Below are 26,253 nucleotides of genomic sequence, written 5' to 3' on the forward strand. Positions count from 1 at the left end.
ACCGAGCACGATAGCTGGACCAGGCGGCATCTGCCGAAACAATGGGAGCGGGGAGCCGGACAGGGGCGGGGCGCGAGGAGGGGCCCCGCCAATGACGGAAAGGAGCCGGCCTAAGGGGCGGGGCCCAGGGAGAAATTTAGCCAATGAGGTGGGGAAGCTCGGCGGGGGAGCGGGACCCTGCCAAACTACAGAGGCAGGGGGAGGGGCGTGGCCTTTCCCGGGGGCGTGGCGATCCGGCTCGAAAGGCGGGGCCTGGGTGGAGCCCAGCCTATAGCAGTTGAGAAGCCAGATTGAAAGGGCTACTACTAGTCTAGTGCGAAGCCCGGCCAATGGAGGGGGAAATTGGAGGCAAAGGGGGCGGGGCCGGAGTGGAGCAAGGCCAAAGCGGGCGGCCGGCGTGCTTGGGACCACGTGACTGAGCGGCACGCCTGAGAGCTCGTGGCTGCACGAGGCTGCCAGAGCGGCGTGATGGGAACGTGGTGAGCACCAGCTTGCGCTCTCGCCCAAGCCTCGCGACAATTAGCAGCCCCGGGATCAAGCGTTGGAATCGCGCTTGCGCGCAACGCCCCTCGCGGCTTCCCGCGTTTTTCTGGATTCTTCCGCCAGCAGAAGGGCAGCGGCGGGCGTCTGTGCCGGAGCTGGGGGTACCACAGAAAGCTGAGGGACCCAAGGCCGTGAGTTTTTCTCAACCCTGCTCAGCCGGAAGTCACTGTTCCAGGTTCAGACAGTGAGGCTCCTCTTTGACCCAAGAATACGGCCTCCTTGCGCACTCCCGGCCCTTAGAGAGGAACTCCCCCACCCCGGGCCTCGAGGCCGAGAGCCCCATCCCCAGACCCGGAGAGACTGTTGGTGTTGTTTTCTGTGGGCTCCCCAGAGCAGGCCCCTTGGAAAGAAAGGGGCCGGGCGGGCGCGGCTGGAGAAGCGGCGCGGTGGGAGCCCTTCCTCTGTCTCCCCGCAGCCGGAGCACCATGCCTACCCTGCGCTCCTCCTCCTCCCAGCCCCAGAGCGCCTCCTCCCCGAGCCGTGTGTCCTCCCCACTGCAGGGAGCAGTGGCCCGGGGACACAGGGGCTTTCCTGCGTCCAGTTCGTCGGTCACCGTGCCGTGTGATGACAGGGCCTCGGACCAGGCTTCCGAGGGGTGAGTGGTGTTGGGGAGGAAAGGTCCCAGGGTCCCGCGGCATCGGCCGCCTGGCCCTCTGTGTGCATATGAGCGTATGGAGACCTCAGAGACGCTGTCCTGGTTTGGAACAGCGACCCCCTTCAGCGCTGCCCGCTGCTTTTTGGCCGCCCCACGTGGTGTTGGCACCAAGAGAAATCCAGCGTGTTCTTAATGCCTTATGCTCTCAGCCTTCCCTGAGCGCGTATGTCCGTCCCGCGTGTACACCCTCCGGGGGAGGGGGGCGGGGGGAGTAAAGAGTTCTGTATTTGTTGCCTGAGAAATAAGATGTAGTTTTGAGTTGGTGCCCTGTAGTCGCTTTATTTGGCGATTTTATCAACAAGTCCATCTATCCTTATCGGTTACCGTTCATGAGCTTATTCTGTGAAGGTTATGATAGCATATCTTGCTTTTTTATCTTTCCAGGAAAAAAGTTATCTCATACAAGATCTGATTTATCCCCTGGTTGTTTTAATTGGCCTCCTCTGAATCATTTCTGCTTCTGTCAGTGCTCCTGTTGGGGACCAGATTGTTATCTGTGCTGTGGACTTAGCTCTAATCAATAGGACTGTGCGAATTTGTTTCAAGGGGTGAAGTTTACCTGCATGCACACGTTAATCTCCTGTTTACGTACGAGTAATATTTGACTTCCGAAGCCTGTGCTGATTTTTCTCGACCCGGCAGTGATCGCCCTGCCTGTTTAAGTGAATATCACTTGGTTTTCTTGTTCAGAGAAAATATGAGGAAGGGGCTGTCTTTCACCCACCTCAGTTCCTCATTCTTCATTTCCATTGTGTTATTCAAGTGAAAGTTTTCCTTTAAGACTTTGTCCCTACCTCCTGGCAACGGTAAGCTCATCTCTTCTTAAAATCTGAATCCGTTTTTCCGGTGGAGAGGGGGTGCAGTTAGAGGCAAAGAGAAATTGTAATCCACTTATCCTTTGATGTGGAGGGGCTGAGGTGTCGTATCTAAGGAACCATGCTCCCTCATAGGGAGAGTGATTCTGTGTCAGCTGATGAAGGCAGTGACTTTGAAGACAGCTTGAGACGCAACGTGAAGAAGAGAGTGGCCAAACGACCACTCAAAACAACCCCAGTGAGTCGGTTTTGTTTTTTTGAACCTGGTCTGGGAAGTGGCAAAAAAAAAAAAGCTTAGAAGAGGCTCAGGCGCTATGTTTGATGAAAGGGCAAGACTAAGGAATGTTAAGGGACAGAAGTAGGAAGAAGGCAAATTTTGGAGAGAAAAGAATAAGATTAGACAGTGTTAGAATATAGAGGAACAGGAACGGGGCTAAAGGACTTTTAAAAGGAGACAAAGTTAGAAATAAAGTTTGCAGTATAAAAATCAGGTATTTTCGTTCGGAGTCGGTAACTCGAGCTCTGCTGTGGAATTGGCAACTTAAGCCTTCCTGCATGATGATGATGAGACCAATTGTCAACATCACTTTCACTTTTTAAAAATGTTCCTGATCTCTTTATACTTACTAGGTGGCAAAACATCCAAAGAAGGGGTCCCAAATGGTACGTGGTCATGGCCAGAAAGAGTCAGAGCCACCAGCCAGTGATCTCTTTGATGCTGTGAAGGCTGCCAAAAGTGACATGCAGGTAAAACAGAGTGTCTCACCTCTGTTTCTTGATACCATCTCACCCTTTGTAGAGTGGAGAGATAAGGACAAATGTCTACAAACTTGCTTGAATGTGGACATTTTAGTGAACATAACCTATATATCATGAAAGACAGATAAGACCGTGGTTCGAATCCTTGAAGTGATATAAGGGAGACCTTGGGTAAGAGAGAACGTTCCTTTCCTAAAAGTATCGCAGGATTGATTTTGCCTTTATTGATTGATAGAGGAGGCAAGAGAGGTATTGGATAATCTAGAGAGAAAGCTTGGATGTGCATGGCAGTTTGTTCACCCTTGTCATTTTTTAGCTCCACTTTGACAGTTATACTTAATTCTTTTTTCCCTCTCCACATTTCTTTTTCTATAATTTTCTTGTTATTCTGTTGTCATGTAAAATCGTATAAGGCTAATATGTAATTTTAAATTTTTTAAATGAGCACCCAGATCTCTAGCCCCAGCTCGAGAAATGAAACATTAATAGTACTGTAGAGGCCCTTGTATATCTTCTCTCCACCCTACCCCCACAGTCCCCTCACCACCCAGAGATAGCCACTAAAGTAAATTTTGTTAATCATTCCCTTGTCTTTTATTATAGTTTTATCACCAATGAATGTGTTCCTTAATTAAATAAATGAATTCTTCTTTTTTTTTTTTTGAGGAAGACTGTCACTGAGCTAACATCTGTTGCCAATCTTCCTCTTTTTTTTCCTTCTCCCCAAAGCCCCCCAGTACGTAGTTGTATATTCTAGTTGTAGGTCCTTCTGGCTCTGGTATGTGGGACACTGCCTCAGCATGGCTTGATGAGCAGTATTAGGTCCACGCCCAGGGTCCGAACAGCGAAACCCTGGGCCACGGAAGCAGAGCGCATGAACTTAACCACTCAGCCACGGGGCTGGCCCCTGAATCATTCTTTATATAGTCTTCTCTGACTTAACTATTTCAATTGTTTGATATTCACCCATGTTGGTGTGTAATGTAGACTTTTATAGTTTTTAGAAAAGTTTTAAATTTTCACACATATGGAGTTTTTGTATTTATATTTCTGTTATTGATTGTAGTTTCTATATTGTAAAAAAAAAAATGTGGTCCTTGAAACTTATAGAGACTAGCTTTCTGACCTAGCGTTTAGTCCATTTCCGGAACTATTTTACGTGTGCTTGAAGAGATTATGTGTTCTCCAGTTGTTGGGTGCAGTGTTCTCTTGGGTGAGATCAAAAATGTTAAATGTGATAACTGCTTTGATATTTTTACTGAGTTTTTTGGGGGGAAGGGTGTTGTTGTTTGATATATCAATTACAGTGCGAGGTGTGTTAAAATCTACAAAGGTGACTTTTTCAGTTGCTCCTTTTGTATTCATGCCCATCTTTGCCTTAAATATTTTAAGGCTTTGTTTCCTAGTAAATTGAACCTTTTTTTGTTATATACTGACACTCTTTTATCTTTATACTTTAAGACAAAATATTGTTTTGTATTAACAAACCTACACTAGCTTTATTTTTGGTTAGTATTTGCCTTGTGTCTTCTTTCCTTTTACTTTCAATTTTCTATGTATGTTTGGAGTCTGTCTCTTGCATACAGCATATATCTGGATTATGTTCTTTAATCCATGCTGTTAATCTCTCCTTTAATGAGAGTTTAGTTCATTTACATTTATTGTCGCTACTGATCATTTGAATTTATTTCTATAATTTTATGTGCTTTCACTTTAACTTCCCTTTTTCTGTTTCTTTTTCACCTTTCCTTGCTTGCTTTTGGATTTCTGTCTTCTGCAAGAACCTAAGCACGTTTTAATTCCAACTGCCCCTTCCAATTTATATGCTGTTGTACAGTGTTTTCGTTCTGTCCATTCCCCCTCTCCCAACAAATTAGACATTACTGTTTTATAGTGTTTGTTTATACTTACCTACATTTTTATCATTTTTTTTTACCATTCCTTCTCAAATCTGCCGTACAGAATCATTCTCTTGTTGTTCAAAGTTTATTCTTTAAAATTTCCTTTAGATGGAGTTTACTAACAAACTCATTTTTTTGCTTGTATAAAATGTGTTTTACCCTTGTTCTTGAAAGGTTGTTTGCTGGTTTTACAATTCTAAGATGACGTTTTTTTCTCTCAGCACGTTAAAAAGATGATTTCACTGCTTTCTAACTTCCCTTATTGCTGCTGAAAGTCAGCTATCAGTCTAAGTTAGTGCTAATACGACAATTTGTACCTGTGGAAACGTTCTATATCACTGATGTTTAGTATAGTATCCATTAGCCATATGTGGCTGTTGAGTGCTTGAAACGTGGCTGATGTGACTGAAGAACTGAATTTTTAATTTTTATTTGATTTAATTCTAATAACCACATATGGCTAGGGGCTAACATATTTGTGCAGATCTAATTTGGAAATGTTTTTGTTTGTAAGTGTTAAATGCAAATCCTTTGTAAGTGATCTCTTTTTGCTTTGACTATTTTTAAGATTTTTTTTACTTTTGTGTTCTGATGTTTTATAGAATGTTTGTAGGTGTAAATTTTCTTTTTATTTGTCATACTTGAGATCCATTAGCTTCCAGGCTCTGAGGATTGGTGTCTTTCAACAACTATGAAAATTCTTTATAAATACTGCCTCTTTCTCATTCTATTATCTTCTAGAATTCAGTTAGACATCATTAGAACTCACTCTATTCTCCATGTCTCTTAATAGCTCTTTCATTATTTCTGTTAGTCTCTATGGATTGCATTGTGGATAATTTCTTTGACTTAATCTTCTAGTTCACTCATCTTCTGTTCTCTGTCCAATCTGCTTTTAATCCATTCATTGAAGTTTTAAACTTGATTTATTATATTTTCCACTTCTACAAATTTTGTTTGGCCCTTTTCAAAATTGATTGTTCTTTGCTTCTGCTTGCAAGATTCTCTTTTATTTCTTTAATCATACTTAGGATAATAACTTTATAATCTGTAATAACACTAGTGTCTGAAGTCTGTGAGTATAATTCTACTGTCTGTTTTTTCTGCTAATTCTTACTTTCAGTGCCTTGTTTCTTTGCTAGGTTTTACTGTGAGCCGCTCATTTTCCGTGGAGCTCTGTATTTTGGAATTCTTTGGGGCCTGGGTTGAAGGTGGGTTTTTAAGAGAGGAACCTGCATTTGCTTCTGTTAGTTGACTGAGGACACTGCAGAATCACTTTTAATTAACTTCTCTGAGATTATTCTGATTGGTTAGGCAGTGTGAATCTGGACTGAAAATCTAGACATGAGAGCTGGTTTATAGTTATGAATTCTCAAGGGAGAATTCTATTTTTCCCCTCCACCTCACACTAAGGTCGTAACAAGTTACTTTTCTTGCTGTCCCCTTCTGACCTGTAGATTTATTGCTCATTCTTGCTTTTACGAGGATGTGACTCTTTGCAGGACCCAGCTTTATGCAGGAGCCTCCTTTTGGACTACTCTTCTTGGAAAGCCCTCCGGCTCTGTCTCCAATGTTCTGCATTGCATGTGGTCCTCTGGACAGAAAGCCAGAATTCCCAGGGTTTCATAGACCCCTCAGGGCAAAAGTCAGCTTGCTCATCTCCCAGTATTGCTACCTTCACTTCATTTTTGGCCTATACAAAATTCTGCCTTTCATTCCAGTTCAGCAATACATTGTAAAACATGTTTTTAATATTTTAATCAGAAGTTTAGATACTTCAATTGGGAAGGTCATACAGGATTTCTAGTCTGTCATATTTCCAGAAATAAAAATCATCCATATTGTTTTCCTAGTCTTTGGTGGATGAGTGGCTGGATAGCTACAAGCAAGACCAGGATGCAGGATTCCTGGAGCTCGTTAACTTTTTCATCCAATCTTGTGGATGTAAAGGTGAGGAAATTCGTACCCCTTTCTAATTCCCAGCTTTTTGCTCCAATGTCATGAAACTTTTCCTCCATTTAATGAGTAGGATTAGGTATGTCTTAAATAAAGGGAGAAAGTAAAGCATAAGATAAGTTTCACTTATTTAACTACAGTGTTGATTGGAAGTGAGCCAGTAGGAAACTATGCTGGTTTGTAGATAAGACCCTTTGGGGAAAACTAACTGTTCATACTAATGCAACGATATTGATATTCACAAATTTGGAAATGGACCATCAGACATCTTTTAGTCTTCCTTTCTCTAGGTGAAATAATCTTTTATTTTCTTACTCCTTATTTCTCAGCCACTTTATCCCATATTTCTCTACTGAAGCTGTGGGCCCCCAGATCCCCAAAGTCCATGACCTAATTTATTGGGGCATATAGTCTCAGGCAGGTTGTATTATAAGAATCCAGAATCAGTGTAGTTTTATTGCTTTCTTTGGTTTTAGTTTGTTTGGATTTTTTTTTTTAACTGTCATTTTCCACTAATTGATTTCTTTGGGTTTTCTAGAAAGGTTGCCTTAGAGCAGATACACAGTCAGATGGTAGCAGATTTATGACTAGAATGCAGGTCTTCTGATTCCCCGCCTAAGCTCTTTCTAGTATATTCCCTAGCTCATCTTTACGTGTATGTGTAAATAGTCACAGTGTCCTGTTATTTTCCTTGTAAGTGTCTCATCTCCTCCGTTCCTCAGGCACTGTGACCCAAGAGATGTTCAGGAAGATGTCCAACTCAGAGATCATCCGGCACCTAACAGAACAGTTCAATGAGGTGGAGGAAGACAACCAGGATCCTCTTGCCACTCTTATTTCAAAATACAGGGCCCATTATCTTCTTCTTTCTGAGTCTGGGAAATAGGATAACTTTAGAAGGAGAAGTTCAATCTCTTGGGGGCAAATGGGACCCATAGATATTACCTGAATATGCCTCTAGAGTTGAGAATAGCAGGAAATGAGATATAACAGAGATACATTTTTATTATACTATTGGATTTTGACATCCAAAGTCCCTATGGCTTCATACATCTGGTAATAAGTTTCCCATCCTTCTCGTAAACCCTTCTGTAGGACTCAGGAGACTATCCCCTGACAGCTCCAGGTCCATCCTGGAAGAAGTTCCAGGGTAGCTTCTGTGAATTTGTGAGGACATTGGTCTTTCGATGCCAGTACGGCCTCCTCTATGATGGCTTCCCTATGGACAACCTCATCTCCCTGCTCACTGGCCTCTCAGACTCCCAAGTCCGTGCCTTCCGTCACACTAGCACCCTGGCTGGTAAGCACTCATTTTTACTCTGTAAATGTTCTGGGAATTGGTAGGACTTTCCTCCCCTCTTCAGTCCTGGATCATCTTTCCAATCTACATCTTAGCTCTTTACTTCAAGGCCATGCTGCTTTTATCCCAAATCTCAGTCCAGTTTCTCACTAGTTGAGTTGTAAAAACGGATGGATCACAGTGACGATTTCCAGCCTTGACATATTTCTCATAGCTCACCATTGGGAATATGCTGTGGATTAAAAGAAGCCCAGAAGAGTTAGGGAGAAAAAAAGTCCACTCCAGAACAGTCAGTCATAGGATTTTAGGGTCACTTTGTTCTAGCTTTTCATTTTCGCTGCTCTTTTTTTCTATCTTTTTTGAACCTGCCCTTCTCCCTCTGACTCAAGTAATGATTCCCTTATCTTATTTTTCCTGACTGAAAGCTATGACACTAATGACCTCCCTGGTGAGAGTTGCCCTCCAGCTGAGTGTGCACAAAGACTACAATCACCGTCAGTATGAGGCTGAACGAAGCAAGGGGCCGGGACAGAGAGCACCTGAGCGGCTAGAGAGCCTGTTGGAGAAACGCAAAGAGGTGAGAAGTACTCCCTGCTTCTTCCCCCTCTCTTTCCCAGCTTCCTTCCATCCGCTGCTGCTGCTGCTGCTGCCGCAGCCCACTTAATCAGTCCCCAGGCATTTCTCTCTAGTAAGGCACAGGCCCCCAAGCAACCATTCAGATCACGAATAGTGGAGTCTGGCAATAGTTTAATAGACCCATTCTGTCAGGTCGTTGCATGTTCATCTTGTTTCTAGGATGTTGGCTCAAGAAATCATTTCTAATTTAGAGTAAATTTTGGATTTCTCTGTAATGCCACTGTTGCTTGGTTTCCATTGTCTACATTCATTACCAGAAGTGTTTAAGTGTTGTGCCTGCATCTCATCTAAAGAGTTAAGTTTTGACTTTCTAGTCAAATGTACAGTGTACCGGTCACCTCAGGAAACTAAAGCCAACCACTGACAAAGGAGGCCGAGTTTTCAAGGAATGGAAAGAGCACAGGCCTTTCAGTTACTCTTGAATTTAAATTCTGTTCCAATTAGCTACTAGCTCCGTGGCCTTATGTAACCTCTAAGCTTTAGTACCATCTCTTTAAAAAGGGGGTAATTCAGGGCCAGCCCCATGGTGTAGTGGTTAAGTTCGGCACACTCCACTTTGGCAGCCCGGGTTCACTAGTTCAGATTCTGTGCATGGACCTACCACTGATCAGCCATGCTGATATAGCAACCCACATACAAAATAGAGGAAGATTGGCACAGATGTTAGTGCAGGGCTTCTTCAAGCCATAAAAAGAGGAAGACTGACAACAGATGTTAGCTTAGGGTGAATCTTCCTCACCAAAAAGTAAGGGGGGGATGTTGATAATTCTACCTTTTTATGAAAATTAAATGAGATGATGAGTAAATTACCTGGCTTGGTGCATAATAGGTACTTGCTTTGTTTCCTTTTAAACTTAAAAGACAACCACTGGAAAACATAAGCCCCAACAAAATCTTTCACACTCACTAAACCTTTAATAGCTATATCTGTCATGAGGCTAACACTAATTCCCCCCCTTAATATCTGAGACTCCTCCACCATGAGGTTGGCCGAACTCACCGTGTCTAACTGTACTCACTGACTGTTTTCCCAGTCCTCACAAAAGATCTCTTCTCTGCTAAATCATTAGAGAAGGGAACTTTCCACTTCCTTCATGCTCTTTTGCTATTTTCACTGCCAGTATGATCTTAAACCTTAAATACATAGGTCTGTCTCAGATCTTAAATTATGTTCAGTAATGTGAATGTTTTTTCGGATTTCTCTAGCCTCTTGCTTCATCAGTTTTCTTTCCCTTTTTGTCTTTAACCTCTCCCTCCCCACTCTTTTCTTCTTCTCACTTATAAATGTATATAGGCCCATGAATCTTCCCTTCACTCTTCTCCTCTGTGAGCTACTCCATTTCTATCCTTCCTTTTAGTATTTCCTTACTTCCTTAATACCCAAATGAATCCTTTTTGCTACCTGGCTTCTATCCTCATTTTTCTTTGAAATTATTCTCCCCAAACCAGTGACTCCTAATCCCTATGGCCAGTGACTTTTTCTCAATCTCCGTTTTCCAAACTTCTGTAGAACTTGATACTAATGACCCACCTTTCTTCCTTCCATGCCTTTCCTTCCTTTTCTTTTAAGTATGAAATTTTTCAGACATTCAAAAAAATAGAGACACTGGTAGAATGAACACTATATACAAATTATTTAGATTTAACAAGTAATATTTCACCATATGTGTTTCCTCTGGGTTTTTTTTTTGCTGTTTTATAGTAAATTGTGGACATACTGGTACTTCAACTTAAAGACTTAAATATGTCTTCTAAAAAATGACACGTTCCTACATAATTCCAATAATATTTTCACATCCAAAAATATTAACAGTGATTCCCTAATATTTTCTGATCCTAATTCATGTTTGAATTTCCCCGTTTGTCCTCAAAATACCTTTTATATCTGGTTAATTCTAACCAGGATTTAATTAAGGACTATGCGTTGCATTTGGTTGTTGTGGGTTTTTGGGGGGAAGGGGGCGTTTGTTTTTTTTTTTAAAGATTTTATTTTTTTCCTTTTTCTCCCCAAAGCCTCCCAGTACATAGTTGTATATTCTTCATTGTGGGTCCTTCTAGCCATGGCATGTGGGACGCGTGGCTTGATGAGCAGTGCCACGTCTGCGCCCAGGATCCGAACCAACGAAAGACTGGGCCGCCTGCAGCAGAGTGTGTGAACCTAACCACTCGACCACGGGGCCAGCCCCTGGTTGTTGTGTTTTTTTAATTTTTTTAATTATACAGAACCTCTACCTCCACCCATTTTTCCCCAGTATGTTGATTTATTGCCGAGGTAGGGTCAGTTGTCTTAAAGAATGTTCCCTTATAATTCTGCTTCCTTGGTACCTAGTCGTCTTCTAATCCAGGGTTTCTCAACAATAGCACTATTGACATTGGGAGGCTATGGTGCCATTGCAGGATATTTAGCAGCATCTCTGGCCTCTACCCACTAGGTGCCAGTAATATCTCTCCCCACTGTGACAACCAAAATTGTCTCCAGATATTGCTGTATGTCCCCTGGAGAGCTTCTAGTTGAGAACCACTAATCTAATCTCTTCCTTCTCTTTTTATTTGTTCCACTTCTTCTGTCAAACAAACTATCTATTAAAAATTTACTTTCCCAATTATTGTCGGTCAAAAACATATATAGCTACCAGCTAGGGCCTCTGAATAGCCAAAGATAGGCAAAATAATCAGACACAGAGGGAATGTTATTTTCTCCAAACATAAAGAAACTTCTGAGGCATTGGTTGACTATAAACCTTCTTCCAGAATTAGAAGGTTTAAAAGGCACATAGGATACTATGGGTTCTGATTGTGTCTTGTAATAAATAGGAAGTAGGTTGAAATCATGCTTTTCTATATTTTTCTGGCCTTATGCTGTTGGGGTACAAGAGAGATTGACCTGTTCCTCCTTGTCCTTCAGCTCCAAGAGCATCAAGAGGAGATTGAGGGGATGATGAATGCCCTCTTCAGGGGTGTCTTTGTACATCGGTACAGGTGAGTTAATGGGCTCCTCTCGTTGAAGCAGCTGGTCCTTAGTTATGGAGTCTGTAGAAGTAGCACAGCTCCCTCCTAACCCTGAGTTATTTGGTTAGTCCCGGAACTGATGCAGCTAGAGCAAAAACTCTAACAGTCAGTGTTTCAAATTTGTAAGGTTTAGGTTATCCCCACCTATGAAGGATCTTGTAAGCTCTTCTGGGAGAGAAAATAAGAAGATGAGGCATTACTGAGTATTCTTCTCCAGCTTTGCCCAAGGCTTCCCTTGCTCCATCTTCCTGGAGCCGGAGACTTGGGAGGACAAGAGCAGAGAGCCAAAAGGCAGGGCTTTTCTGAGTGTGTGCAGCTTGGCAAGCCTTTGACTAGCCCAGCCTGCTGTTTCACTGTGCTAAAGGCAGGGGAGTTTTATTCTGTTCAAAGAACTGGTAGAATTAAGAAGAGTGTTGGTATTTGTTTCTCACTCTTACCTAGATTTCAACCTCTGCCTTTCCAGAACCCTTAACGCTGATTTAATCTTTTCTTGAAGTGAAATGAAATAAAACACACACTCAATTTGGCCAACAGTTAAATTAACTTCCAAAATCAGTTTTTAAAAGAGGCATGGAGGATAAGTTCAACTATTTTATTGGCTGGTTACAGAAAGAAAATGTTTACTTTTTTATGTATTGTGTTTACCTTAGGAGGAGGAAATGAAAGGCATGGTACATGATATTTAGTCAAGAAAATAGATTCTTCTATTACAGGGAGATGTCTGGTAGAATGCAAAGTGAGTTTGGAGAGAAGGTGATAAGGGTCAGTTTGTCTCTCTGTGCCTAGGGATGTCCTTCCTGAGATCCGTGCTATCTGCATCGAGGAGATTGGGTGTTGGATGCAAAGCTACAGTACCTCTTTCCTCACTGACAGCTATTTAAAATATATTGGCTGGACCCTGCATGATAAGGTGAGAGTCGAGTCTCTCCTTTCCCCTCTTCCTTGCCCTAGGACGCTTCAGTTTTTCCTGGTCCTGCCGCTTAGGTGTTTGACTAGTGATCAGTGATCAACCCTTCAAGGCACTGAACCTCAAAACTCCCCCAGTATTGGGGAGGGTAGGATAAGGTTGAAGAGAGAAAGACATATCTAGGAGATGAAATGCCTCAAAACCAGAGTAGAAGGGAGGAAGACTTTCCCTATGAGAAAGCAAGAAAGTTATTGATGGATTGGCAATACAAGTGCTAGGGTGCTAGCCAAAAGATCTTTTTCATCGTGATTGCTAAATTCTGCTGTGACCCTTTTGTTTTTCAAAGAAGAAGACAGCCGTTCATTGTCTCTGAGATGTCTCAGAGTCCTCGGTATAGGGGACATCGAGGCCCAGAATGAGTAATCTGAGAGGGGAGTATCAAGGCCCAGTAGGGGTAAATAGAGGAGTAGCAGTCATATTCCCATTCTCCTCAATAGCATCGAGAAGTCCGTCTGAAGTGCCTGAAGGCTCTGAAAGGGCTGTACAGCAACCAGGACTTGACTGCACGCCTGGAGCTCTTTACCAGCCGCTTCAAGGTAAAATTGAGATGGGACTCACTTTTACCTTGTGCTTGGCTCTTTCTTGCGTTTCCTGTTTCCCCACCTCATCCTTCCACTTCTCTTGCTCTTATATGTCTGTAGCTATCCCAGCATCTGCTTTTATACCCTCTCTTTAGAAATCTCTAAATTCTAAGAAAGCATGTTGTTTTCGGACAGATAAAATGAGGTATTGAGTGATGTTCTCCTTTCAACAGGACCGGATGGTTTCCATGGTCATGGACCGAGAGTACGATGTGGCAGTGGAGGCCGTCAAGTTACTAACAGTTATCCTTAAGTGAGTCCTGGAAAGTGGGGAGGCAAACATCTCAGACTTTTATCTTTCCAATTTCGGAAAGGCTCCTTCTGAGTCCAATCCCTCCACCTGTTATAGGTTGACTCTTCCTTGTGTAATGACTGGAAGACAGGTCATTCCTGAGTTACAAGATCACCGGGGGGGGGCAGTTTCCTATCTTCTCTAACTCTCCATACCCCTCCGTCTTCCATTCTTCATTTAAAAGTTCTTTGTGAGTTAATCCTCATTGTTTTTGCCTCATTGTTTTTGTTTAGCCTTAGTTGTGCTAGAAGACAGCATCCACATCCACCTGCTCTTTCTCCTTTTCTCTTGGCAGGAACATGGAAGGGGTGCTGACAGATGCAGACTGTGAGAGCGTCTACCCTGTTGTGTATGCCTCTAACCGAGCCCTGGCCTCTGCTGCAGGGGAATTTCTATACTGGAAGTGAGTGAGGCTCCTTTCCTTTGTTCCTTTAACACCATCCTCTGTTGTTTTCTGTCCCTCATCTGTTGCTGCTCTTCCTAAGGACTCTTCCTACCTAATAAAGTCTCTTTTTGTGTCTCCTTTCTCCTCTTAGCTCCTTGAGGCTTTCCTTAGCTCTGCGCCTCTTCTTTCCTCATACCCCTCCTTGCACTGTTTCTTCCCTCCATGGTGATTATTCCACCCCTTATTTCTTCCCTTGCTGTGCCTCTTTCCTGTGTCCCTTCTACTAGGCTGTTCTACCCTGAGTGTGAGACAAGAACAGTGGATGGGAAAGAGCAACGCCAAAGCCCCCGCTCCCAGAGGACTTTCTTCCGTCTTCTGCTGTCCTTCTTTGTGGAGAGTGAGGTGATGTATGGAAAGGAGCTGTTTGGCTATTGTGCATAAGACCTGCAGGTACAGAAGGATGACAGCTGGCACTATAGAAGGAGAGACCTGTTAATCAGTAGCCACTTCCTAGAGTTTTTTTAATGTGGCTTCGGTAACTTAACGTTTACCTTCTTCCACAGCTCCATGATCATGCAGCTTATTTGGTAGACAGCCTATGGGACTGTGCAGGGTCTCAGCTGAAGAACTGGGAGAGTCTGACAAGCTTGCTTCTGGAGAAGGACCAGAGTATGTGCCACATGGTAGCTGGGGAAGGGGAACTTTTACCTCCTAGGAGGTAACCGGGAGAGATTTCTTTCCTGACTTATAAAAGGCATAGGTGTCGTGGGCAGTGGGAGTGCCTGAGGGACTTGGAGATGGAGGGTGGCTAATCTACGATTCTGTTTTTCATCCTCCTACCAACCCAGACCTGGGCGACGTGCAGGAGAGCACACTTATAGAAATCCTCGTGTCCAGTGTACAGCAAGCTTCAGAGGGTCACCCACCTGTGGGGCGGGTCACTGGAAGGAAGGTATGGCATGAAGAGTGGGTTAGGTTGGTTAGCAATACTGAATGCAGGCAGATACTGTCCATCCTTATCCTCAAGTCTTGGGTTAGGGTGCCCCTCAAAGAATTCCATTTCTGGAAAACAAATCTGAAAGCAGCTGCTGAATTCTCTTTTCTTTCCTGGTACGTAAGATCGTGGGGAGAAGGGATACATGTACACACCCTCTGGACCCAGTGTTTCTCCACACTTCCCCCTCCCCCGCCTCCATGACTCTATTTCCAGGGCTTAACCCCTAAAGAACGTAAGATCCAAGCCAATGACAAAGTGAAGCTGACTGAGCACCTCATCCCCCTGCTGCCCCAGCTCCTGGCCAAGGTAGAGCTGCCCCACTGTTCAGCATCGGGGAATGAGTGGGTGAAAGGAAATGGCCTCCGGTGAGGAATGGGAGTAAGAATTAGCAATGTATCTGCTGACAAGTAGGTCTCCCTCTCAAACACCAGTTCTCAGCTGATGCAGAGAAGGTTGCCCCCCTGCTCCAGCTTCTCAACTACTTTGACCTCAACATCTACTGCACCAGGCGCTTGGAGAAGGTGAGGAGGAAGGAAGATGTACTTCCTATACCTTGCTGCTTCCCTGCCAGAGCCAAAGATTCTACTGCCAGTATCTGGTTCTTCTCAAGAACCTGGGTTCCAGAAAATCAGTAAGCCTCCCCTTTCTTAGGCTTCTTATCCTTGAAGGTTAATGCTTTGAACCCTATTTCTTATCTCCCCCAGCATTTCTCCCCTCCAGGAGAGTTGTCCTCCCCACCTCCCCCACAACACTATCTTCTCCTACCTTTTTTCCTCAGCACCTGGAGCTGTTCTTGCAGCAACTCCAGGAGGTGGTGGTGAAGCATGCGGAGCCAGCGGTGCTTGAGGCTGGCGCTCACGCCCTCTATCTGCTCTGTAATCCTGAGTTCACCTTCTTTAGCCGGGTGGACTTTGCCCGCAGCCAACTGGTGGATCTGCTGACCGACCGCTTCCAACAGGAACTTGAAGAGCTGCTGCAGGTAGAAACTGGGGCTGAATGATGGGACACCCCAAACTCAGATGGGAGAGGGATACAAGACAGGGAACCTGGATCTTTGAGTTCTTGGGAAAATCCCATTCATGGACCTTCTTTCTTCCTCAGTCGTCCTTCCTAGATGAGGATGAGGTGTATAGTCTGGCAGCCACTCTGAAGCGCCTCTCTGCCTTCTACAAGTGAGTCAGCAGCTCACCTCCTGCTCCGTCTCCTGTTCCTACTGGTGTCTGGAGTTGATTCTTCCCATTCTGTTCAAATGTAACGTTTCCTTCTCCCCACCCGCAAGTGCTCATGACCTAACTCGCTGGGAGCTCTACGAGCCATGCTACCGACTCCTCCGGAAGGCTGTGGACACAGGAGAGGTTCCTCACCAGGCAAGTTGGAGATGTAGAGGCAGGCGAGAAGTTTTTCAGGGCCCCGTGTCCTAGGTGGCCAACTCTCCCAGGGGGCTCCAGTCCCAGGGATGTGGAGTAAACGCGAGGGGAAGATTGCGTGTGTGCCATTCCTTCCATTCCACTCTTAGAAAGTGAAGTTTACTTTCCAACGCCTGAAACGGCCATCTTCTCTGGTTTCCTGGGAGTCAAGGGTAATATTGAGGGATTTTAGGAGACTTCAGGTAAATTAGGGAGAGGTGGCAGGATAGAATCCTCTGAAGATGATCTGGAATCAGTTCGTTTCCACCAGGAAAGGAATTGGGTCTCTCCTAATCTCATTTTTCTCTTCTTCACTGCTTTTGTCTCTCTTCACTACACTGTGTGTCTGTCTGTCTCTCTCTCTCTTTTTCTTTCTCTCCCTCCCTATCTGCCCCTCACTCATCTGACCTACCCCTCATTTTTGTGACATTTGGTTCTTACAGGTGATGCTGCCAGCCTTGACTCTTGTCTATTTTTCCATTCTCTGGACACTAACCCACGTTTCTGGATCAGGTGCTTCCCAGGTGAATATGGGTTTGAGTAGGGGGAACAGGAATGGAGGAGCCTGCATCTTCATTCCTTCCCTTCAAGCCACTGTCTCCACAGAAGCAGCTGATGAGCTTGAAGGGCAGGATGGTGGCCTTCTGCGAACTCTGCCAGAGCTGCCTCTCAGATGTGGCTCCTGAGATCCAGGAGCAGGTGAGCATTTACTCAGGTGGGACTAAGGAGGCAGGTCTCCCCCCATGGTCTGAGGAACCCCATTCTAAGGAGAAATTAGCTGTGTAACTTCCATCTTGGTCAATACTCTGTCCTTTTTAAGCATTGTTTTTTTCTCCCAACAGGCTTTTGTCTTATTAAGTGATCTGCTTCTCATCTTCAGCCCTCAGATGATTGTAGGGGGACGTGATTTCCTTAGGCCCCTTGTCTTTTTTCCTGAAGCCACTCTCCAGTCTGAGCTAGCCAGCTTCCTCATGGACCACGTCTTCATCCAGCCTGGAGAACTGGGCAGTGGTACAGGGACTCTGTATATACCTGGGGCTCAATAAGTGTTCGGGGCTTGGGCCTGCCTCAGGCATTTGTGGCAGGAGGCCTAAACCTGTGATTCTGATATTTCCTTTCTGCATTTGATGTGAGCCAGGTCATTCCCAGGAGGATCATTTAAAGATAGAGCAGCTGCACCAGCGTCGCCGCCTTCTGGCCGGGTTCTGTAAGCTGTTGATATATGGGGTGCTGGAGTTGGACGCAGCCTCAGATGTTTTCAAACACTACAACAAGGTCCAGTGAGGCATCAAGTTGAACACAGCCATGACTTCAGAGACTATAGCACTACAGAAAGGAGGGTGGGGGAGATGATGGTATCAAGCTTAAAGGAGAAGTAGGTGGGAAAAAGTAATCAGAGTTTAGAATAAAGGGACAAAGAAAAGAGAGTTATGGGGCCAGCCCCGTGACCAAGTGGTTAAGTTCGCACGCTCTGCTTCAGCTGCCCACGGTTTCACTGATTCGGATCCTGGGCACGGACATGGCACCACTCATAAGGCCATGCTGAGGCGGCATCTCACATAGCACAACGAGAGGCACTCACAACTAGAATGTTCACAACTAGAATATACAACTGTGTACTGGGGGGCTTGGGGGAGAAGAATTTTAAAAAAGAGCGTTAGTAGTAAATAATTATGGAGAAAAAGCTGTTAGGAGGAAGAAATTCATTGGAAAGGAAATATGTTATTCTTCCTCCAGAAATCTTTTTTTTTTTTCTGTGAACCCGGTCTATGTGATGGGAACGTAAGAAGGAAAAAGTAAATGGAAGAGGGATCAGTCCTCACAAAAGGTTTCCTCAACCCACCGCTGTATTGATTTCTGTTTATTGAGCACCTGCTATGGTCCAAGCACCATTCCCGTCACTAAGGACACAGCAGTGACCAAAACAGAAAAGTTCCTGCTTCATGGAGCTTCTTTCTAGTGGGGAGAGACAGCTAGTGAAGGCTTCAGTGCTGAAAGAGAGTGGGCCCTGACAAGCTTACTATCCTCCTTCTCCAAGAAATGGGCTGAGGGCAGAGTTTCTTCCCTTATTTATTTGCCTAAACTCTGATTTCTTTGGGGCTTTGCTTCTAATTGGCTAGAGGTAAGGTCTAGTCTGAGTTATTTTATGCTTAAGTTCATGTTTCTCTGCCTGAGGCACTTTCGGCAGGAGACATGATTAGGGATGTGAAGGAAGAAATAAAACAGAAACTGTCTTTTCTTATGGTCAAACGTTATCTTCTCCATTTTCTCTCCCTCAGTTCTACAATGACTATGGTGACATTATCAAGGAAACATTAACTAGAGCAAGGCAGATTGACCGAAGTCATTGTTCCCGCATCCTGCTGCTGAGCCTCAAGCAGGTACTCCCTTCTGCCTCCAGTGCCTCAAACCCATGACATGCCCTGCCTGTAGTCCACAACCTCTATGTCCGCCCCCAGCCGTGCAGAACGTGAGATCCTTAAGAGCAGGAACTTTCTGATTTATTTTGACTCTTACTTTCCATGGCAATCCCTTTCATAGCTAGCAGACCCATAGAAAGTATTTTTTAACTGACTGGGCAGTTTCCACTCCAACCCCATAGAAATCTAAGTCAGTCAGGGCATGGGAGCACCAACAATAAAGTGATAGGGAATTCCTGGTTTTTTTCTGGGATGTTCTCTCTCAGCCTGTTAAGTTACCAGAGACATTTTTATTTATTGTTAAAGAGCAGGGGTGAATGCTTTCTCTGTTGGAGGGGGTCAGGGATAGGGCCACTGTCCTGGGAGGAAATAAAGTAAAAATAGCAGATGGCGTCCCCAGCCTTTTAGAATTTCTGGGCAGAGAAGGGAATGCTGTTCTTCTCTATTTCTGCCTTGCTCCTCTCTTTCCCAAATGTACCATGTCTCCTGGACACAGTTATACACAGAACTGCTACAGGAACAGGGGCCCGAGGGCTTGAATGAGCTTCCAGCCTTCATCGAGATGAGGGACCTGGCCCGGAGGTTTGCCTTGAGCTTTGGACCCCAGCAGCTACAGAACCGTGACCTTGTGGTCATGCTACACAAGTAAGGAAGTATTGGTTGGAAGTCAAGGTACTTGCATCTTCCTAAGAGGGCTGAGCCAGAGTCTGTGTACAGGGAGAGCTGGGAGTGATATCTTGGAGTGAGGATAAGCATGTTGAGAAGTACAAGTTGGGTTGGCAGGTAGGTATGCTCTGGGAGGCAAGCTGGGTGCAGGGGGAGGGTGCACTTAGACAGGATGCCTCTGTCCTGGGAGGGAAGTGGGAAGGGACTGTCTTCCTGAGATAATTCTGCTCAACCTAGGGAAGGCATCAAGTTCTCCTTGTCAGAGCTTCCTGCAGCTGGCTCCTCTGGTCAGCCCCCAAATCTAGCATTCCTGGAGCTCCTTTCAGAGTTTTCTCCCCGACTCTTCCATCAGGACAAGCAGCTACTGTAAGTTAGTAGGTGGGTGGATGAAGATGTGAATTAGGAAAGGAGGGTGTGGTGAGGGCCATTGACCACTTCATCCCACTCCTTCCTTAGACTGTCCTACCTGGAAAAGTGTCTGCAAGATGTCTCCCAAGCACCTGGCCATCCCTGGGGTCCAGTCACCACCTACTGCCACTCCCTCAGCCCTATGGAGAATACAGCAGAGGCCAGCCTTCAGGGCTACCCCCGCTCCAAGAAGAGGCGCATTGAAGGTAAAAGGCTGTGTATTATGCTGTGTGTTTGGACGTCAGGTACTCAGCACTGCTGCTTTTATTGCCACTACCTAGACGAGCAGTATGTGGTCTTTTACCTCCGTCAAACTTTTGCCTTTGGTCAAGTAAAAAATATTTTTAAATACTTCTACTATCGTTAGGAGTACTCATTTTCTTCAAGGTTTATCTAGCCAACTAAAATAGGAAAACTCTATGAAAATTCAGATAGAAACTAATGACAAAACCAAAGATTGAAGTAAGAAATCTGTATATTTAGGGTGCCCCTCCTTGACATCTTGTATTCTGTTATTTGCAAGATCAATCTGCAAGGAGACAGGAGAGATGTGCTCTCACATCTGTCTCCTTGATCCAGGGCTTGGGGAAAAATTTATGGGATGAAGGACAGGCCAGTCTGAAGTATGGAGATAGATGATTGGAGGTAAGGAAATTACTGGATCATGGTAACTCTATGTTTAACTTTTTGAGAAACTACCAAACTGTTTTCCAAAGTGCCTTAATCATTTCACCATTCCAGCAGCAGTGTACGGGGCCCCCAGTTTCTCCACATTCTTGCCAACAGTTGTTATTTTTTTATTTTATCCCTCTCCTTGTGGCTATGAGTTAGCATCTCATTGTCGGTTTGTGTGTGTGTGTGTGTATGAGGAAGATTGGCCCTGAACTAACATCTGTGCCGATCTTCCTCTATTTCATGTGGCATGCCACCACAGCGTGGCTTGATGAGCAGTGCTAGGTCTGCGCCCAGGATCCGAACCTATGAACCTCAGGCCACTGAAGCGGAGCGTGGGAACTTAACCACTACACCATGGGGTCAGACCCTCACTGTGGTTTAAATTTGTCTTGCCCTTCTAAATAATAATGTTCAGCATTTTTTCACATGCTCATTGGCTAATTGTATATCTTTGGAGAAATGTCTATTCAGATCCTTTGCTCATTTTTAAATTGAGTTCTTTGTCTTTTTATTTTGAGTTGTAAGAGTTCTTTATATAATTTAGATACAAATCCCTTTTCAGATATCTGATATACAAAAATTTTCTCCCATTCTGTGGGTTGTCTTTTTGTTTTCTCAGTGGTGTCCTTTGAAACACAAAAGTTCTTAATTTTGATGAAATCCGACATGTCTGTTTTTTCTTTTGTTGTTTGTTCTTATTGTGTCTTATCTTAAGAAATCGTTGCCTCGTACAAAGTCACAAAGATTTACTCCCATGTTTTCTTCTAAGAGTTTTCTTGTTTTAACTTTTACATTTAGGTCTGTGATCCATTTTGAGTTAGTTTTTGTATATGGTGTGAGGGTGTGAGATAGGTTACAACTTCTTTTTAATGTCTTCTGTATACCACCTAAAATTATCCCTTATACCACCAGGAAACTCTACCTTTAGTCAGTTAACCAAAAAATATTTGGTGAGGGCCTACTATTTGCAAGATACTGTATTAGGTGTTTTGGAGGCCATGAAAGATCCTCAAGCAGCTTACTATCTAATAGGAAAGAGAGAAAAAACATGTATAGAAAATCTGAATTATGAACAGGCATTAGTAAATGAGTTTGACAGATGAATGCTGCAGAATTCAAGGAAGGAAGGGATCACTTTAAGTTTAGTTGATCTGTGAAGGCTTAATCAAGAAGCTGGAATTTAAGCTGGAGCTTGAAAAATGGATTTATAAATAAGATTTATGTAAGCTGAACAGAGGAAGAGTGAGTATCATGGATCAGCAGAATAGCACAGGCAGAACATAGAAAGCTATGTGTTAGCCAAAGCACATCGATGTGTAGATTGGTTTGCTTAGATCAGAGGGTTTGTAAAAGTAGGATAAAACTGAAAAGATTAGTTCCATTGTTCATTGAACAGATATCTATTGAGCACCATGTGCTGGGAACACAGCAATGAACAAAAATAGAGGTGAGAAGTGGCCAGATTCTGGATGCATTTGCAAGATACCACTAATAGGACTTTTTGACAAACTGGATGTGGGATGTAAGACAGAGGAGTTGAGGCTGACTCCAAGGGTTTTAGCCTAACAATTGGAAGGATGGAGTTCATAGCAACTGAGACGGGAAGGCTGTAAGATCGGGGCTTTGGTATTAGCTGTGTTGATTGGAGATGTTAGACAGACAGCTGGGGATAGGAACCTGGAGTTCAGGGGAGAGGCAAAAGCTTGAGATAAATTTGGGAGTTGGTATTTAACGTTGTCAACCTGAATGGCTGAGGAAGCCAGTGAAGATGGGGCAGTTGGAAGGTCTACGGGCTGAGACCTTGGGCATTACACCATTAATAGGTTGGGGAGATTAGGAGGATGTACCTGCAGATATAAGCTCATTGCTGTGGCTCTTCCCTGTTTTCTGTAGCTCTCCACTTAAACCACTAGCTACTCACTTTCCAGTTACTGGTTTCAGCATACGAACATGGCCTTGGGGAGAGAGAGTAATTGGGGGTATGAATGTTTACAGTTGACAGACACTGATATCAATTTGACTTATGTTTTAAAATAGCATTACCTGGGGGGCTGGCCCCGTGGCCGAGTGGTTAAGTTCGCGCGCTCCGCTGCAGGCAGCCCAGTGTTTCGTTGGTTCGAATCCTGGGCACGGACATGGCACTGCTCGTCAGACCACGCTGAGGCAGCATCCCACATACCACAACTAGAAGAACCCACAACGAGAAATATACAACTATGAACTATGTACTGGGGGGCTTTGGGGAGAAAAAGGAAAAAATAAAATCTTAAAAAAAAAAAGAGAAAAGAATGGAAAAAACATTCTTTTTAAAAAAAAAAAATAGCATTACCTGGGTTTTCTGAGACGTGTGTGGATTCTTTCTCCTCTACCTTCTCAGATCACTGCAGGAGAGAGTTTCTTAACATTTTGAGCCTCAGGTCCTCCACTTATCCTTCATATCAGGACTGCACTGACATTGCAATCATCTCATTTTTTTCTGGCTTTTTTCTCTTCCTCCCTGTCCCTCATGTTTCCACCCTAGCTTCAAGTCCCAAAACTCTATTGCCATTTTAAGGTTTTTCTTAAAAAATCGTGAATGACTAGGACCTCAGATGTCTTCACCGATTGGCTGACACCTTTCAATCTTAAGGAATCTAACCCTCTCTCACATTTGTCTTCATGTGTTACTGTTTATCTGTGCAATGTATATTTAATTCTCTTTCCTTCTTGTTTTTTAAACTATGCAGTAAGTTTTTCTTGGACAAGTCCTAGATACAATTCTATAAGCCTTACTTTTTAGTACATGGGGGTATACATTTAGTATGTAGCACTCTGCTCATTTTTTAGTCATACCATAATGAGGCCATATGGGTTTTCTAGTCTCTTCTTTCTTAACTTTCCCAAACCAAGTCCTGGGCAGGTCTTAAAAAAGTAAACACATCTGTGGTGATACCTGGTCTACAGTTAATATGTGCATCTGTTTCTTTGCAGGCCCCTCCAGGAGGCACAGAGAGGATATCTCTTCATCCCAAGAGGAAAGCCTGCAGCTGACCAGCATGCCACCTACACCCACCCTCACCTCCACAGCTGTGAAGACTAGGCAGCCCCTGGGGGGGCTGGAAGAGATGGAAGAAGAAGGCGGCTCAGAATCAGAGTTTACCCAAGGGTGAGGTCCAAGGGGAGAATCTGAGTGTCTGATTTCCCAGTTTGGTGTCTTGCCATCTCCATCTTGCTGTTTCTGTTCTGTTCCTTCCTGCAGCACTCCCCCATTCTTAGGTTTTTCTCCAATCTTTTTCCATTTTTTTAGCTTTAAATTTTCTCTTTTTCCCTACACTCTGAGCTTCTCTCCCCTTTAACGCTGGCCACTTTATCTCCTCTTCTTACCCTTTGTGTTTATCCCATCACTGATCCTACTTCATTCCCAACAGCCAACCCCTTTCAGGCACCCAGAGGTCAGAGTTCTCAAGCCCACATCATTTCCGGATTCCACTCAACCCTCCAGGTCCTGATCTGGGCAACCAGCTGACCCGGTGAGCTTTTCTCATCATCATCTATCTTCACATCAGGGCTGTCGCCCACTGTGAGGGGCTTCTCCCTTTATCCAGTGCTTCTATTATGTGCTTTTCGGACTTGTTTTAACCACAGAACACCTCCTTTCAGGATAATTTGGAACCCTAGTATGTAAAACTGATATAAGTAAAGCTGCTCTGATTGAAGCAGAAGTAGGAACCTAGAGCCCTGCTCTACTTCCTGCCCATCCCTATGCCCCTGGGGTGCCTCAGGAGTCCTTAAACAGCAGTTGGAAAAACTCTGCTCTTTGCTGTTGCTGTCAGACTCAGCCTTATGGAAGAGGATGAAGAAGAGTTGGAAATTCAGCATGAGTCAAGTGAAGAATGGCAATATACAAACAAGGTGAGCGGCTGCAGCATACCCTCTCACTCTAGAACTGGAGACAGATGTGAGGAAGAGAAACGAGAGTAATTCTCCCGTCAGTCCTGCTGATGCCCGTGTATATGAAAGCGGCTTAGGACTTTTGAAAGAATCACAGAGTGAAAGAGGGAGGTTTGTAAGTTACTTTGCACTTTGCTTGGACTTTACTTTTGTTAAAGAAATAGGGAAAAGAAATTAAAAATAGCAAAAAGGACTGGAGTAGCACTTGCCCTCTCAATCCTCAAATAAGTATTTTGTCTCGGAATCTCCTAAGAATTGAAGGGAGTCCTAGAGCTAGAGATGGAGGGTCGTCTAGTCCAATCTTGCAACCATTCAGTAAGTCTCTTCAGAACGCGCACACAGGCACACTCCTGCCTTCCCTCCTGTCTCCTGAGAGGCCTGCCCCAGCCCCTTCTCCTCCACTTACTACCTTTTTGTGCCCTGCCTGCTTCCCCAGGAGGAAATGCTGCCAGTCTAGTAGGAAAAGCATGGAATTTGAGTCCTCAGTTCCACCACTTTTGGCTGCTTAACCCCTCTCAGCCTCCTCATCTTTAAAATGGAGCTTTTCCACAAAATACAAAGTGAAGGCACCTTATAAACTAAACAGGGTTATGTGTCTGCTGTTGTTCTCCTGCTCCCTTCTCTGCTCTTTGAGGAGGGAGAAAGGACGGAATAGAGCAGGTGAATGGAGGTGTTATGCTCAGAAGGAAAAACCAGACAATGACATCTTCAAACTGGAAACTAGAGAGCAAGACCTCTATTAAAATAGTCTTTCCTAAAGTTCCCTTAGGAAAAACCTCATTCTCTGGTTCCAAAACTGAATGAATTTAAGGGGCTCAGTCGGCAGGCTAGGAGAAAAGACCCTTTTCTGGTGACTCCAGGAAGTCTAGGCCTGAGCCTGCTGCTTCCCCTGCCTTTGCGACTCTCCCCTCCCTGACCGTTCCAGGGACCCACCACAGCCTCGCACTTGTTCCTGTGAGACTGGAAAGGGCACTGTTTCTGTTCGCCATGTGACGGGAGTGGGGAAGGGTCTTTCTGACTTTTGACCTCATTGTCTCTAGCACTCTTCCCCCAGTGAGCACGGGCTGGACCTCTTAGATTCTACAGAGCTGAACATTGAGGTGAGCATCCCCCAACCAGACTGTGAAGGCAGGTTAAGAGGAGTTGTGTGTCCTTGGGAGGTGCCGGTAGGTAACCCATGTCCCTGTCAAATAGGTGGAAAGAAGGCCCAGGGCCTGCCCTCTCAGCTGTCCCCAGAGCTTCAGGAGTAGCTTTGAGGGGAGGGCAGGAGGAGAATGGTCATCTGGAGGACCTTGCAGTCGTCTCTTTGCCCTTTGCTGTGTAGTTACGACATTGTTTTTCCCTTCCATCTTTCTCATTGCAGGATTTCTGACATGACTCGGCCCCTCCTCATCTCCACGCTCCACCTCAGTGACATAACCACTTGGAAAAGGCAAACAGGAGAACAGAGCAAAAGGAACCATTACTTCCAGGCCTCCCCCTGGTCTCTGAGGGGAAGGAGAGGTGGGCTTTGCCTTTCTAACCTCACCTTTCTCTGAGGATGTTGGGATGGAGAAGCCTTAGGCCCCCTGCCTTCTCAATGCACCATGGCTCTGTCCCTCTGTGTTTGAGCAGACTGCCTGTTTCCTGCTGGGTTTGGAGGGGTGAGGGCTTCTCCTCAGTATTGGAGGGGGGCACTGCCTCGTGTGTTGAATGGAAATAGCCAAGTAGTTTTCCTGTATTTTTGAAATATCTTTCCCAGCCTCTTCTGTGCCCTAGTGATTAGCTCAATAAACATGTTTGAATCAGCCGATTCCCAAAGTGTGGCTTGAGATTGTTAAACTCTTGGAGATCAGGTTCTTTGCTGGTGTCTGAAGTGGCTCTGCCTAGCCCCGTGGTCCAGTGTACAGATGCCTGCACTGCACACACCCTCCACCAGGTGCTTTGTGTACTGGCTCTCAAGGATGTAAGGC

The 26,253-nt window shown here is 44.6% G+C and overlaps 1 protein-coding gene across 11 annotated transcripts in view; it reads left to right on the plus strand.

The window, feature by feature from the left end:
- The first annotated feature begins 4 nt into the window (after positions 1-4).
- STAG3 (STAG3 cohesin complex component) overlaps positions 5-26,253 on the plus strand; it is a 28,873-nt gene continuing 2,624 nt past the window's right edge. The window contains exons 1-35 of one of the 11 annotated variants that reach the window (XM_070566282.1): positions 5-674; positions 959-1,138; positions 1,583-2,004; positions 2,149-2,251; positions 2,644-2,760; positions 6,527-6,623; positions 7,352-7,428; positions 7,725-7,929; positions 8,355-8,506; positions 11,471-11,544; positions 12,361-12,484; positions 12,979-13,077; positions 13,296-13,375; positions 13,710-13,817; positions 14,087-14,201; positions 14,363-14,468; positions 14,648-14,751; positions 15,010-15,102; positions 15,228-15,317; positions 15,575-15,775; positions 15,898-15,968; positions 16,076-16,163; positions 16,646-16,726; positions 16,809-16,901; positions 17,045-17,213; positions 17,341-17,477; positions 18,482-18,583; positions 19,119-19,267; positions 19,526-19,654; positions 19,745-19,902; positions 23,342-23,516; positions 23,779-23,880; positions 24,184-24,262; positions 25,342-25,401; positions 25,665-26,093. In XM_070566282.1, the coding sequence (XP_070422383.1) occupies positions 2,674-2,760; positions 6,527-6,623; positions 7,352-7,428; positions 7,725-7,929; positions 8,355-8,506; positions 11,471-11,544; positions 12,361-12,484; positions 12,979-13,077; positions 13,296-13,375; positions 13,710-13,817; positions 14,087-14,201; positions 14,363-14,468; positions 14,648-14,751; positions 15,010-15,102; positions 15,228-15,317; positions 15,575-15,775; positions 15,898-15,968; positions 16,076-16,163; positions 16,646-16,726; positions 16,809-16,901; positions 17,045-17,213; positions 17,341-17,477; positions 18,482-18,583; positions 19,119-19,267; positions 19,526-19,654; positions 19,745-19,902; positions 23,342-23,516; positions 23,779-23,880; positions 24,184-24,262; positions 25,342-25,401; positions 25,665-25,673 (3,414 nt within the window). In that variant the 5' untranslated portion in view covers positions 5-674; positions 959-1,138; positions 1,583-2,004; positions 2,149-2,251; positions 2,644-2,673 and the 3' untranslated portion in view covers positions 25,674-26,093. Of the gene's footprint in view, positions 728-958; positions 1,139-1,582; positions 2,005-2,107; positions 2,252-2,643; positions 2,761-6,526; positions 6,624-7,351; positions 7,429-7,724; positions 7,930-8,354; positions 8,507-11,470; positions 11,545-12,360; positions 12,485-12,978; positions 13,078-13,295; positions 13,376-13,709; positions 13,818-14,086; positions 14,202-14,362; positions 14,469-14,647; positions 14,752-15,009; positions 15,103-15,227; positions 15,318-15,574; positions 15,776-15,897; positions 15,969-16,075; positions 16,164-16,645; positions 16,727-16,793; positions 16,902-17,044; positions 17,214-17,340; positions 17,478-18,481; positions 18,584-19,118; positions 19,268-19,525; positions 19,655-19,744; positions 19,903-20,275; positions 20,342-23,341; positions 23,517-23,778; positions 23,881-24,183; positions 24,263-25,341; positions 25,402-25,664; positions 26,094-26,253 lie in introns of those variants that run through there. The other 10 variants (XM_070566280.1, XR_011524353.1, XM_008527309.2 and 7 more) reach the window with 10 other exon arrangements.

Source organism: Equus przewalskii, chromosome 12, assembly GCF_037783145.1.
Source record: "Equus przewalskii isolate Varuska chromosome 12, EquPr2, whole genome shotgun sequence".
Classification (NCBI taxonomy): domain Eukaryota; kingdom Metazoa; phylum Chordata; class Mammalia; order Perissodactyla; family Equidae; genus Equus; species Equus przewalskii.